The sequence below is a fragment of the Dermacentor silvarum genome, chromosome 5 (assembly GCF_013339745.2).
Source record: "Dermacentor silvarum isolate Dsil-2018 chromosome 5, BIME_Dsil_1.4, whole genome shotgun sequence".
In the NCBI taxonomy this organism is placed as follows: domain Eukaryota; kingdom Metazoa; phylum Arthropoda; class Arachnida; order Ixodida; family Ixodidae; genus Dermacentor; species Dermacentor silvarum.
This window is the reverse complement of record NC_051158.1, coordinates 177,514,885-177,530,645: the sequence shown is the minus strand read 5'-3', so window position 1 is coordinate 177,530,645 and position 15,761 is coordinate 177,514,885. Positions and strand designations below refer to the sequence as shown.

General features: G+C 49.0%; 1 protein-coding gene across 1 annotated transcript in view; it reads left to right on the top strand.

Moving 5' to 3' along the window:
* Positions 1 to 3,492: 3,492 nt before the first annotated feature.
* The window catches only part of LOC119453932 (beta-hexosaminidase subunit alpha-like), a 186,884-nt gene continuing 174,615 nt past the window's right edge, over positions 3,493 to 15,761 (top strand). The window contains exon 1 of the mRNA XM_037715968.2: positions 3,493 to 3,663. Within this exon, the coding sequence (XP_037571896.1) occupies positions 3,538 to 3,663 (126 nt within the window). The 5' untranslated portion in view covers positions 3,493 to 3,537. The remainder of the gene's footprint in view (positions 3,664 to 15,761) is intronic.

Below are 15,761 nucleotides of genomic sequence, written 5' to 3'. Positions count from 1 at the left end.
TAAAACAGATACTCAGCAAAGAGTTGGCAGAATGATAACGTATACGTACCTCAAGGGCTTGATAACGTTAAATGTTTTTTTTTATACGCGAATAAATCCATGCTCTCTGGCAGGTACGAGTAGACAGTCGCTGAGCTATTGGCAGGCTGCCATATTCTATTTCTTTCGGAACGGGGCAGTCTCGGGCTATTGAGAAAACAATTCACTTTTGTGCGGCAATAAAATATTATTATTATTATTATTATTATTATTATTATTATTATTATTATTATTATTATTATTATTAATGTTATAAGACCTAGCAAAATTATATGTACAAATCGAATATTTGTAATAAAGATATTATTATTATTATTATTATTATTATTATTATTAATGCATCTTTAACGTGTACACGTCACTTTGACGCAATGAGGTTTTGAGACTTTGTGACGTCGCGTGACAGACAGGCGTAGTGGGCGCCGCCCGAAAGCTTTTTACCAATAATAGTGGGCTAATGGCGAAAAGGCGTCCAACGAGAAATAAGTATTTTTCTCTGTTTGGTCTAATCGAGCATAATCAGTGTGTACACGTCATATCAGATGGGGAGATATCGCGGTTTTCGTGGCGTCACGTGACGGACAGGTGTATGGGGGCGGCCCAGAAATTTGTTTGCTGATCATGGAGGGCTGATTTCTGAATTGGAATAGAAAAGTTTGGAACAGCTTTACGTTATAGCACCCCTGCAGCTTCTAACAGCTGCAGGGCAGCACACGCTGAAAGATTTCTTATAATTCGAGAAAACCAACGGCGTTGCAGCATTGTCAGCATTACAACCGTGTACTTTTTTATAAGACGACTTATCATTACTAACAAAACCTGCGGAGTAATTTGCAATAATAGTGTTGAATGAGGCACGCACACAACGATAAACCTTAACTGTAGAAAGTGACGAAAGTAAATATTTTTCATCTTTTGTCTCAACTGAATATATATATATATATATATATATATATATATATACTGGCTGGAAATTCACAGCATCACAGACCACCTTGGACTCAACGCGTCCCTTGATAAGTTAGTAGACTGGTGCGCTAAATGGCAAATGTCCATTACTGTAAAAAAATCCGTAACCATTGCAGTAACACGTAAACAGAACCCGTCCCAATTCACTTACACTATTAATGGTAAACCACTAGCGAATGTTCAACAACATAAGTATTTAGGCGTTACGTTGACGTCAGACCTCAGATGGGACACACACGTTGCCAACATCAAGGCAGCCGCACTACGCAAGCTATTCTATGCAAAAAGATGTTTAAGAATGGCACCCGCGTCTTCAAAGCTTCTAGCATACACTACATTCGTAAGACCAGTGTTAGAATATGCTAACACAGTTTGGTTCCCTCATTCCCTAACTAGTATAACAAAATTGGAGTCGGTACAGCGCAAAGCCATAAGATTTGTGTATAACAAGTATAAACGCACGGACTCTCCCACTAACCTTCTGACTTCTGGCATTAGGACACTATCCACAAGGGCAAAGCAGGCATGTCTCAAGTTTTATTGCGATAGCAATTATATGGACACTTGAACCGGATTTCTGCCGTCGGCGTCGTCGTCGCCGTCGCCGTCGCCGTGAGGTTCCGTATAGATAAAATCTTCGCCGCGCGCCGTATGCCCCAGAGGCAGCGTGCGGGGACGCGCGCTATCACGGAGAGCGAACGCACTCAATCTTCCACGCGCAAGCAAGGAAGCGGAAAGCCAGCGCCGGAGGGAGCAAGGGGGGGGGGGGGGCACTTCTCTGCCAACAACCGCGCTCGTCGCTCGTCTGCACAGTCTCTTATCTCTCCCGCGCGCAAGCAAGGAAGCGGGAAGCCAGCGCCGGAAGGAGCGGGGGGGGGGGGGGGGGGGGGGCGCACTTCTACGCTGCCAACAACCGCGCTCGTCGTTCGTTCGACCGCACCGTCTCTTATCTCCACACGGCTCTGACCTTTATACGCATTCGCCGCTCAGTTTCCGTTGAAGCGATAGACCGCACGTACCTTCGCCCGCTGCTGCGGCGTATATATCGGCTCGCTGCCAGCGTTTTGACGGTCGTTGTCTGCAGTCATTCAGTGTGATATATTCATGTTTGTTTGTGCGCGCTCACACCACGCTTGTTCAATCAGTTAGTAATAGTCGGGCCACATTTTCCAACGCACGCTACACATGCAATGCTGCCCGGGTCGGCAGTGCAGCGCTACAGGTGTGTCCCTTCGCACGCGGTGCCCACGGGAAGCGCTTCTCATCAACACCACCGTTTCACACGCGCCTTCTCGTGGTCATCGAGTCTCTCTTCATGTCGGTCTACTTGCGCCGCAGCACACCTGCTTACTTAATCAGCTCATGTTTACTACAATTCATATTGCTACCAAAGCCGCTCACCTTACTTCGTATGACATTGCTGCGTTGCTATCGCATTCATCGCTTCGCCCTTAGGGCGAAACTGTGACATTTTCTGTACCAACTGCTGCATCACAGCTATAAGATAGATGTGTCTAAGTACGTCGCATTTTCACAGTCGAGCCCGACTCGTCATAAGCATAAATACACATTATTGAATATTCTTTCAACAACTACTCGTTTGGGCAATCGTTTTTCCCACTTACGATACGTGAATGGAATCGGTTACATCCAGATATCACGGACGCCGAAACAGTGTCCGCTTTCAGTGCAAAGTTAGAACATACATCTAACCTCTAGTACCACCCCCATTGCCACTCACACCCTCTCATTTGAACGCTAGTTCCGTCTTCTTAGATTCCTGCACTTATACAATGTATTTCCTTTCCTAATATTTGCTGGCGATGGCCTATGAAATGTGTGCCGGTTTTCTTGGTGAAAGGGATTGCTTAAGCTGTTGCACATAACTTCGTTCTTATACTATCACTTGCTTGCTTCTTTATTCCATTCCCCCTTTTTTTTAACAGATTGCAATCCTGTGCCTGGTTGTGCTTCGCGTTTTTTTTTTTTTTTTTTGCAGTATTAGTTCATGTTTGCACATTGCGCATGATCGACAAGGCGTTGATTCTCTTTGCTTGGCAAACTGGTTGTAATCCTTCCTCGTGGTTGTACTTCATTTCGTGTGCGCAGCATGCATGTTTTGGAAATGTTAATTTGAATTTGTACGTGATTTTTGCTTTAAATGCCCTGTATAAGAGCGCATGTTTACAAAATGTCGATTTTTTTTAAATGATTGTCTCTTTGTAATGCCCACCTGCTATGCTCTCAACTGAGAGTGGCAGTATTGAAAATAAAAATAAATAAATATATAGGGAGAGAGAGAGCGGAACTTTATTGCAATGGAAAAGATTTTAAGGAGGGTTGGTCGGAGCCTCTCAGTCCAGGGCCCCACTGGCTTCTGCCACCTACCTGACCTGGCTAATTCGAGACTTTTGGCTTGCCAACTGGATCAGATCGCAAGACGCATTATTTGTTTAAAACCGCAAACATGGTGGCAAGTTCCGAATCTCGGTATTTCTGTGCAGCACTCCATCTGGCCTGAACATCACAATGACTGGCGGCCGCCTGACCCTCGCCACGACTCTCTCTCACGTACTGGTGGTTGCGCTGTGCGTAACACATTTATCGCTGGCGGAGCGCCAAAGAAGATACAGGCACGTCAGCCGTCCGTGGGTGGTAAGTTCTTGGGTTACGAAACGGAGAGGTACCTTGAAGCCTTAGACATTTCAAGATCTTTGTACTTTACGCTGTTTTCTTCATTGTCAAAAGAGACAGTATAAGTATTTTGAACGGGGAGATAGCTCCCTTTCTGTAGCAAAGGTGTTATTGTACGGATACCGATAAGTTCACAGTTGTGTAAACCTATATTGCTACGCTAAATACGCTAGTGTTTCTGACGTTGAAAACATTTTTTTATTTACCGTTGTCGCTACATGTTTAAAACTGCCGAATAGATGCTTATTTGCCCCACAGGCCACAATGAGGCCGGATTCACGAAGCTTTTTCTTTGTACGTAATTCATGTTTATTACCGAGTACTATCACTGTCATCTCCTATTTTGTGGAAATTGAATAAAGCACGCATTTAACTACCGCGTTTAGCTGCAGCCAGAACACTGGCCAATGGTATGATAGCCTCATGACGAAGGTTTTCTTACGAAAGCTTTATTTTCTTATAAGTGTTCATCTTCTTCGGGGGCCATCTTCTCCTAAGATCCCTTGTAAAATACCTTGCACATTGCCTTCTACATTTTTTTATAAATTCACTCGGGAGTAATTACACAAAATATTCGTTCTGGGTGTAAAGTATGACATATGTGTAACTGGGAAGAAGTGGTTTACTCATATTCTTGTAATCCGCTTTCGAGAAATTTGACACTCATTTGACCTAGACCTCTGTGTCGTCCCAGGCGGCCGAAAGCCACCTTGATGTGTGTTTCGAAATGACTGAAATTGCGTGAAAATTCCGGACGCGCCAGCATATGGCAATATACTACCCGTAGTTCCATCTTCATCTCTGCGTTTAAGCAATGAAATACTTTTATCATAGCAAACGTGATCAGATGAGGAGATGATCACATACATCGGGATACCATTTTTGGCATGTAACCATGGTATTTCATTTGTAAAAATTGTTTTTTCAAGTTCATAACATAAATAACAGTGGACAATCAAAACCACCTCGAAGAGCGATTACATTGTTACGGTACGGTGGCTAGATGGGTAGGTGTGCCGACCGAGCGTAGTTCACCACTTCTCCGCATCATGACGCGAAATTGGCGCTGCGGACAGTAGAACGGTTCAGCGGCGCGCAACGGCGGCTGCGCTGTGTAGACGAGCTGCGTGTCTGATAGTATCGCTTGCCTCTGATTGTATCTTTGAAGTGCGCGTTATAATACCGTTCTGAGCAGTGTAGGCCAAGCCAGAATGACGAACTTGTTGTTGTCGCTGAGTCAGAAAAAACGAAAGGCTGAAGTAAATTTTCTAGCTTGGCAATCGGTCACATTTATTGATATAAACGCGGCGCTCCAGCCCTCTGCATTAAAGACGTAAATGCATTTTTTTCCATGCATAAAACAATACTGCAATGGTTTTATACGGTATATGGAACCGTGTTTACATATGATATTTAGCGAGTTCTAATGTTTCAATTTCGAGAAATCCAGCTATTGTTTTATTTCTGCGTCAGTTACGGTATCTAAATTGGTGCGAGAAGAATTGTGTTGGTAAGTGCATATGGTTCACTGTTTCATTGCAATAAAATAAAGCAATATGTCTTGGACTAGATTCGTGAATATATTTAAAATACAAGAAAAGCTCTCGTAACTTGAGTCAGCAAACACACCAACATAAATAGCCTAGCGCCAGCAAGGCCACAACGTTGGTCCACCACATCATAACATTATTCACAGCACACGCCTCCACTTCAGGTGATTCGTCTTCTCCCTGTTGCTTTCGCGCGCCATGTTATTGCCCTTGACAAGAAAGTAAAGGCGTGTAATTGAATAGAACTTCACAACATCGTTTGTGAGCTCTTTCTTGTGCCGCTCACAGCCGATCAAATTCGGAGGATTCAGCTGCAGAAAGGATGTAAAGTCGGCGATACTGTTCCTTCGTAATTCATTTAAACTCGAAGCACAGCGTGAAGGCGTCTTCGAGCGATGCTACCAGTTTTTTTAGTGCTTCAGAAGGGAGCAACAGCCCTGACCTACTCATTCTGTTGAATTCAGTAATGTCCCTGAGCAATCGGAGCACTTGGTTCTTTGCAGGAACTTCCTTGCTACATAGTCTGCTATATAGAATATCAGCCTAGAATCACTTTTCTTTTCCCTGTAGCAGCGCAGCGGTGCTCGATGTCGCAGGCGCTGAGCACCTCATGTGCGGCTTGCAAATTTCCAATGTCGAGGAGCTCATGGACGTACGCTTTTCGGTGTACCGCTTGCTCATTAACGTCGCCGATACAATCTAGCCACCGTACCGATACTGAGCAAGCTACTGAGCAGCTCGGGGCGAACATTTCCGCTGTCAGACAGCGGAACCATTCCGCTGTCTTTCTCACAAATTTAGAGCCCGACTTGCAGTTTGGAGCGAAGCAGTAGGTCTCTTTGGTGGAGCAACGCCGCCGCTAATCTCGCCGGTCATCTTTCCTACCTGGAACATTCCACATCGCTTAGGAACTTACAAACAGTACGAGAGATGCGGAGCTCTTCACCTTTGAAACTGACACGAACAGACGACATACAACTATTCCAATACGGGCTTTATTTTTTTTTCCCTCGCCGCCAGTCCGCCAGCCCCCTGTAGCAGACGACGCGCGCTGCGGAACCGTTCTACTGACCGCAGCGCCAATTTTGCGTCATGACGCGGAGAAGCGGTGAACTACGCTCCAGAGGCGCCGGTCGGCACACCTACCCATCTAGCCACCGTAGTTACGGTGCATTCAGACAGCACCGTGCGTGCAAGAAAAAGACGAAGAAGTGGTAGACTGTCTACTGGAGCTGTGACTTTTGTACCGGCCTGCGCGTTTACTGCTAACTTTTCCCCTGTAAATAGTTGTATATACGTTTGTGCATCAGGCTTCCTTTTCGTAACCTTTGGTGGAGGGGCGGGGTTACGACACAACGGAGCTTTGCAGTGGCTGCCGGTTCGGTTCTTCAACGGTGTCCTAGGAGGCGGTGCCTGGTTCGGCAACGCCTGCGCCGACTGTCTTACTCACGCATCCGCGTGATCCAGGAACCTTCGGCGGCACAGATGGCGCCGACGTCGACGACTGGCTGGAAATGTGTGAGCGGGTGAGCCGCCACAACAAATAGGATCCGACAGTGATACTGACGAACCTATTTTTTACTTGGCGGAAATAGCGCGAGTGTGGTTTCAAAACCACGAAGAACAACTCCGTGACAAGCAGAAGCTGCGAGATCTCTTCGGAAAACCATTGGGTCGGAGGGTCGTTGCCAACAAATAGTTGGCATCACATGTTCAAACGTCCATCGAAGGTTACGTCTCCTATATACAAGACGTGCTGGCACACTGCCACAAGGTGGACTCTGAAATGGTAGAGTCTGACAAGGTTGGGCATGTCCTAAAAGGTATACCTAATGACACCTTCAATCTTCTGATTTGTAAGAACTGCACTTCCGTTAACGACATTATCATGGAGTGGAAGTGTTTCGAGCAGGTGAAAAACCGTTGTATCTACCAGTCATTTTCACGGCTGCCCATTACGGCTGCAACAGCGTCTTTTGAAAACCGACAGGGCACACCTTCGCGGCAGCAGCAGCCTTCATAGAAGCTGACAAAGATTGAGAGCCGTGAGCTGGAAGCCATGTGTCCCGCGGTTCTACACCCACCTGTCAACGATACATACGCTCCTATGATTCCCCTTGTTCAGGCAATTGTGCGCCAAGAACTCGCCAATGTCGGCTTTCATTCAGTTTGCACCATCGCCAGTTCCCGTCCAACCGAACCTCCTGTGCATACCCAAAATGAATGGATCCCTCGAGGTTCTCGTAACATGGCAGAGTGGCGAACGCCGGATGACCGACCTGTTTGCTTCAGTTGTCACCACGTTGGTCTCGTCGCCCGATATTGTCGCAACCACTGGCTGTCGATGCAGTTATCGAACAGCCCACGTCCAGATGGTAGTTTTCGCCATTTTCAGCCGGTAGCCGAGTCTAACCGGCACGCCACCGGAGGTACGAGCACATGGCGCCGTTATTCACCGTCGCTGAGGAGTCGCCAGTCCAGTTCGCCGCAAAGTCGTCGCCCGTCGTCCAGGTCACCACAGTTTCGTCACCTGTCGCCGTCTTTCCGACCTGGGCGCATACCTCCGGAAATGTAAACGATGCAGCTCCCGGAGGTGACGCTGCATTGCCGATCGCTCCGCCAAAACTTCGCACCCTGCCAACCAGGCGCAATATAGTCGATGTACAAGTTGACGCTGTATATGTCCCAGTGCTTGTTGATACTGCAGCCCATCTTAGTAAAGAGCAACCATCTTTGTTGTCGACTGAAGAAAGTCCTTACACCTGCCGCATCCCGTGATATCAGAAACGCCCATGGAGCAACGTCCATTATCCTTGGCATGTGCACTGCCGAAATAACTGTTGCTAGCTTAAACACTTCCGTTTTATTTGCTGTTCTTGAACGCTGCTCCCATGACTTGATCCTCGGCCTAGACATTGTCGGACCATTCAGCACTGACTGTGCTGCTGGCGTCCTCCAAATCCAGTTGCCTAATCACTGCTGTCCTGAAAAATCAGTTGAGCATCGTTTATTTTCTCTAGACGGGAAACGGTTGCCGCCTCTACCCGCCATGTATATAGATTTGACGTGCTTCCCATCTGTTCCTGCCGGTGACTATGTGCTGACTGCTAATGTCACTGTTCTCCTGCTACGTACAGTTGCTGTTCCTCATGCCATTGTGACTATTGGATCTCTGTCGCGTCCTGGTATCTTATCGCGGCGCCTTTTGGCTTTGAGGATCGCCTGCTAGGACATACTTCCGTTGTGACCCATAAGATTGACAACGGTGATGATAGTCCTATCCGCCGACGTCCTTATCGCGCGTCTCACGCAGAACGACGCGTTGTCCAAGCTGAAGTAGAGAATATGATAACCAGAAGTGTAATTCAGCCCTCTTCGAGTCCTTGGGCATCGCCGGTTGTCTTTGGTAAAAAGAAGAATGGCAGCTGGTGATATTGTGTTGACTACCGTCAACTGAACAAGATCACGCAAAAGGATGCTCTCCCGCGGATTGATGACACTCTCGACTGCCTTCACAGATCCAAATACTTTTCTTCAATCGAGCTCCGATCCGGTTATTGGCAGATTTTGGTTGATGAAATGGACAGTGAGAAGACCGCAATGGTTACACCGGACCGCTTATACCAATTTAAGGTTATGCCTTTCGGAGTGTGTAATGCCCTAACAAACTTTCGAAAGAATGATGGACTCTCAACTTCGGGGCTATAAGCGGTCCACCTGCCTATGTTATCTGGACGATGTGATCGTATTTTCCCCTACGTTTGACAGCCACCTCAGTCGCTTGGCCGCTATTCTTGAAGTCTTTAGGGAGGCTGGTCTTACACTTAACTCTTCTAAGTGCCATTTGGGACACATCAAAGTCAAAGTTCTTGGCCACCCTGTCAGTGCTGCCGGTATAAATCCTGGTCCTGCTAAGATAAACGCAGTCGAGAACTTTTCTGTACCCTGCTCAGCAAATTATGTGTGCAGCTTCGGGGGCTTATGCTCCTATTCTCATAGGTTTGTGGAACATTTTGCTGATATCGAACGACCACTGACCGACCTTCTCAAGAAGTACACTGCGTATTTGAGGGCCGTGAACAAGCCGACGCCTTCTACACGCTCACTCGCTTGGTGACAGCGGCAACAATATTAGGCCACTTTGATCCATCTGCATAAACTCAAGTTCGCACAGACGCCAGTGGCCATGGTATAGGTGCTGTCCTCGTCCAACAGCAAAACGGAGACGATCACGTCATTGCCTACGTTAGTCGCCTCTTTTCCCCTTCAGAGCGCAATTTTCCCATCACTAAGCGCGACTGTCTCGCTCTGGTTTGGGCAGTGGCGGAATTTCGCCCTTACTTGTTTGGAGGCCCCTTTTCTGTCATCACGGACCGCCACGGCCTGTGCTGGCTATCGCCATTGAAGACCCGACTGGCCGCCATGGCTGATGGGCATCCAGACTCTAGGAATATTCTTTCGTTGTGATGTACAAGTCCTGCCGCTTACATATGGATGCCGACCACTTGTCTCGTCCCCCCGTCGATCCTTCTGACGACGACGACGATGATGCCGACGCTTCCCTTCTGGCCATTTCTGACTTTCGAGACATCGTCACTGAGCAGTGAAAGCACGAGCCTCTACGGTCGATCATCGAGCGCTTGACTTCTGGCCAATCAGATCGCTCTATCAGAATGTTTGTTCTCCATGATGACATTTTTTACCGATGCAGCATGAGCTCAGATGCACCATATTTACTGCTAGTTGTCCCTCGTTACCTCCGTTCTTCTGTTCTTGCTGAGCTCCACGACGCACGCACTGCCGGACACCTTGGCAGCTCCCGCACTTACGACAGAGTGCGACGTCGCTTCTTGTGGCCAGGCCTGTACCGCTCTGTGCGACGTTACGTTGAGGAAGTGACGTCTGGGAGCGGTGAAAGATGCTATGTGCTCAACCTGCTGGCCACCTTCATCCAATCGATGTTCCCAAGGATCCTTACTTCCGTGTCGGCATGGACCTTCTTGGCGTTTTTCCCACATCCATAATCGGGAACAAATGGATAGTCGTTGCAACCGACTATGCGACGCGCTAAGCTATTACACGTGCCCTGCCTGCTACATATGTAGCAGACTTCTTACTTCACGACGTGATTCTTTAACATGGTGCACCAAGGTAGCTGCTGACAGATCATGGCCGCTACTTCCTGTCCCAAGTTGTCGAAGACATACTTGCTTCTCCACTGAACGCAAGCTCGCAACTGCATATCACCCACAAAAGAACGGACTGACTAAACGACTAAATCGCACTCTTACAGAGCTATTGTATCTGTACATTTCAGCAGACCATCGTGATTGCGACAACGCTTTGCACTACGTGACACTTGCGTACAATTCATCAGGTCAGGATACCACCAGTTTCTCACCTTTCTACGTCTTGTTTGGTCGCTAGCCCATTACTTTGGACATCCTGCTAACTTCGATGTCGCGACACACCACGGAAAACGGCCATGACGAGCCGTTGGTTGGGCTCGTATGGCTTGCCAGATTGTCTATGATCCACAGCCCTGGCCTTTGTACCAGCCTCGAATAAGTTTCCGATCTTGCAAATTTTCCTGCTTTGATGTTCTGCAATACGTTATGCGATGATGTTGAATTGACAAATAGCCTAGAAACGCAGCTTTGGATTAGTGGTTAAATCATTTTGAGCCCTCATCATCATCATCATCACCGCCCTATTTTAAATGCCCACTCTAGGAGTAAGGCCTCTCCCAGTGATCTCCAGTTAATCCTGTCTGGCGCCTGCAAATTTCCTAATTTCATCACCCCACCTAAATTTCTGCCGCCCTCGACTGCGCTCCCCTTTCTTTGGCACCCGTTCTGTAACTGTAATGGTCAACCGATTATCCACGCTATTACATGGCCGCCCCAGCCTTACTTCTTTCTCCTAATGTCAACTGCAATATCTGCTATCCGCGTTTGGTCTCTTATCCACACTGGGCCTCTTCGATTATCTGTCTCTGACAGTCCCGGACTGTCCAAGAAGCTGCATACGCAACGCTCATTGACTGAAAGCACTGCCTCGGGCAGTCCGGGACTGTCAGGGACGGATAATCGAAGAGGCCCACTGTCTCTTCCTGTCTTTTAAAGGGATACGGACACAAAATCTGAAAATTTTCCGTGAATGCTGAAAATGAATTCTCAGTGTCGTAATGCATAATAGTAATAACCACAATAGTAACCACAATAGTAATGCATGGAAAATCCAAGGACACCTAAGCACTTATCAGTCGTGAATGCGACAGTATTAACCTCTAACTGAATGCTGTTTAGCGGTCCTTCGAGTTTTGCGCTGCGAGTAATGTTTGTGAGTTTTGCTGCAGGATATGTTATAGAGTTTCGCGATTGAATTGGTCATGTTTATTGTTTTTATTTTGTGCAATTTCTACGTTAGCATGTTGGCTGTACACCGGAATCATTTGAACGATACTGCTGAGAAATCAAGGAGGCCGCATGCCACCGTCATTCTGCGCAACGAGACACCGAGGAAACCGCAGGGGCCACAAAGGCTGGCAGGCGCTAGCAGCAACTTAGCCCATTGGGGCTGAGGAGAGAGGGAGCGATAGAGAGCGCGCGCCAGCTTCCGAGAGAGAGACGGCGGCACCCGCACGCGCCCGTCATGCGAGTTCCTTGCCGACGACAAGCCGTCTCGCGCCGATGCGTCACGTCGCCGTATCTGCTCCGCATAGACGAGCTGGTGACGTGCAATCGCGGCGATGCCCTCTCCCCTCATGTAACACCTGGCGCGCTAATACAGCAGCAGGTGTTCCAGCTCACGCGCTCTCCTACGTAGAATCGAGGCGTGGTCGTGACGTGGCGTCGCAGATAACGAGAAATCAGGTGCCATTTCGCTTCTACAGACACCGGCTTTTTCACTCAATGGGCCATCGATAAGCAGGGTTTCTGTTCTAAGCCTTGGACTCCAACTTCTTGTTTTGGCTGTCCTTATGGTTTATTAAAGCACCAGAGCAACGTCGAGGCTGCGCCGTTTTCCCGCAGGGGGGCAGGTTCCCAGACCCACCGCTAGCACTGCGTTCAATCAGAGGCCCGCCGGCTCAGGAGCGGACCAACAGAGCGCGCGCCGGGGAGGGTTAGGGGAAGGTAGGGCGCGCCCTTTCTTGCCATGGATTCCGCTAGGCGCGAGCGGGTGCCGCTAAAATCCCTATATAAGAAAAGTACCGCCATCCTTTGATAAACGCCGCTTCTCTCTCTCCTGTATTTCCGATTGGACGATGATAGCGCGCGCTGTTCACTTCTTTATATTTTCTTTTTTTCCATCTCAGAGCCATGTTGAAAGTCCTCTGCGCAGCCGCAGTCGCCGCCGGCGGTGGCGGCGCCCGCCCGGCCTGAAAGCTTCAACGTGGACTTTCTAGGTGGCGCCACCGTCGACTTCGCTTTCGCAAGCAAAAAGTAAAGAAAAAAGCAAGCGCTTTAGGAGAGGAGGCGGCGGAGGAAAGAGTAGATGGCAGTACTTTTCTTATATAGGGACTTTAGGTGCCGCAGCTCGCCCGAGAGCGGCAGCAACGTCGGCGGGCGAATTCTACGTTTCGAGCACGGGAATTGGCAGCGAAACGGCAGCGGCGGGAGGCTAATCCGGAGCTACGCACGAGGGAAGCGCAAGCCAGATGTAACCGCCTGGACACCGCTACTATCGAGGATCGCCGGCAGGAAGCGCAAGCGAAATGGCAGTGGCGGGAGGCTACGGCCGTGTAGCACATTGAAGACATGAACAAACCCAAAAATACCTAGTCCCTTAAAGTAAGACAGCCTGTTGAAATAAATGTTTTGATACATGTAGCCTCTAGAAAATGCCTCACCAAGTCACCGCGACTTTCACAATGAAACATTTTCGGCCCACAGTCCAGTTAAAATTTCCGTTGATGAGCAGCTTGGGAACAAATCACTAAACATTCTGAAGTCACCCTGGCTACGGATGATGCAGTGGGCGCACTGTACTACGCTGGTAGATCAAATGTTTTCATTGTAGACGAACTTGCACTGCACTGGCGCTCCGTTCTGTAGAAGTGGACAGAACTGTTGTATTGCGCTGGTGGATGAAATGTTTTCAGTGTAGATGACAGCGGCTACACATGAAAGGCACATACAGATTGCACCACCAGCGCATATAGGCACTTGCAATGAGATGCCTATGACGACTGATTCACGTGCTATGATTCACAGATCTGGATATGGCAGGCCGCGCAGCAGTGTTCGATGTGCGCAAGCGCAACATAGGCTAAAGTTGGTAGAGAAACGCGACAGCTGGCATTTGCCCTAGCTAATGTCCTAAAAATAGAAGATGGGCAAACATTTCGAGGTTCTGCATTACGTTTTCATCAGCATTGGTGGCAATGAGGTAGCAGGTAGCGAACGTGGAGCGCAGCGGAGATGAAAGACGGCCATAGTGAACAGAGCGCGAGGATGAAAGTGGAGGAGGGGGGTGAACTGGAACCATGAGGCGGAAAGCGGAGGAGGACAGTATGACGAAAGAAATTACACCATCTTCCCATAGGGGAACCCTGAGTAGTATGCGAAGCAGCCATGGGGTCGACTCAAGTTCCCATTACGCGAGCCCTAGTTGCATCACTAGCAGCTCCTCGGCGGCGTTGACGTTTCCTTTCGGCTTCGCGAGCCCGAAGTTCGGGATCGGCCTGTGGCCGCTGCCGTTTCGTGGCAGCGGCACGAGCCCTCTTCTCAACACCGCATAACCACGAAGTGAATGATGATGAGTGGGCGAAGCACCGGGGGATTATTCGGGCAAAACGCCGGAAGCGTTCTCCGGAAGCCGGAAGCTGGCTTCCGGAACCGGAAGCGCAACCGGAAGCGATAGCTCAAGATTACCCAGTGACAACCCATATGACATTGGAAGTGGTCAGCGCACACGTAAGGCACATTGCCCGCGCCCCTTTACATCACCTCAGTACCTTGTTTTGCCAGGAGATATCGGCGGACCGTGACTGCCTCCCTCGAGATTATAAGCCTGCCGAGAGGCTGTAATCTCACCTCTTTGGGGTGTGGCTCGTCCACATGTTGGACTCTCGATACCAGGGATTTGAACGAAAGCAGGACTCTCGTCAACAGCTCTCAAGCAGCTATCTACTCATGCTGCACAAGACATGCAAGGACCATTTTCCCATTTACACTGATGGCTCGACAACTCTTGACGGATCTACAGGGAATGTGATCCTCCCCGAAAAAGCCGTGACCATTAAGTTTCAAACTTCTCACCGGACAACGTCGACTGCTGCGGAGCTTGCTGCACTTCGCAGCGCACCTCACATGATTCACGAAGACTTACCACGAAGATGGAGCATATTTACAGATTCGAAGGCAGCCCTGCATTGTCTGCTATCCGCCTTACGTCATGGACCCGAATACCAACTTGTGCCTGAAATAAGGCACCTTCATCACCAACTAACAGAAAAAGGGCATGACATCACTCTTCAGTGGCTCCCAGGCTACTGCGGCATCTTGGGCAACGACCAGGCCGATGAAGCTGCAAGGAGGGCTGATGAAAATGCTGTGAATCCCGCTATCAAGAACCGATGCAGCAACAAAGCTTCGCATACTCGCACATGATGCCACATGATCCATGTGGAACACACCAGGTTTCCGGCATACTCGACTGCACCGCCTGGACCCATCTCGCCAACTAGGCATTCCATCTGGACTTTCTCGAATCGAGTCAACTGCTCTCCGCCGACTTTGGCTTGGAGTATCTTTTACGAATGCTTTTGCTTGCCGCATCGGAATGGCTCACAGTGCTGCCTGTGATTGTTGCGGCAGCGAGCAAACAATCCAACATATCCTGAGTCATTGTCCCCGCTATAGCTCACAGAGACAGTCGCTCGTGACGGAGTTGGCACGCCTCCACGACCGGCCGCTTTCAGAGCAGACAATCTTAGAATGCCGGCTGATGCGGTCTTCACGCCAGAAGGCGACCAGGGCGCTACTGAAGTTCCTCCGGTCAAGCGACCTGTTTGAACGACTGTGACGCTCCTGAGTTCCTTTGTGTGTGTATGTGTTTTATTGCGATATCAATTATATGGGCACTTCAAGCGGATTTCTGCCGTCGGCGTCGCCGCCGTGAGGTTCCCTATAAAGTCCAAGGGTGATAAAATCATCGCCGCGCGCCGTATCTGCAAGTGAAAGCGCGCGGGGGACGCGCGCTTTCACGGAGAGCGAACGCACGGCGGAGAGAAAACGTGACTTCTTCCGTCGCGCGAAAGGCCGTGGGAGTATGAGAGGGAGGGAGGGAGAGAGAGGGGGGCGATGCTGTGCCACGGCACCAAATGCGTATCGTGGAAACGGGGACAAGGGGAACTGGCAATTCAATCTCCCAAGCGAAAGGAGGAGGAGGAAACAACTTTATTTTGTTAATTTGCTTAGTGAGGGGTGGCTACCAGGTGGTGCCTTACAGCCACCTCCTCAGCTCTTTTGATGGCCCGAAGTTCAACCTCCAGGTTCGGGTTCA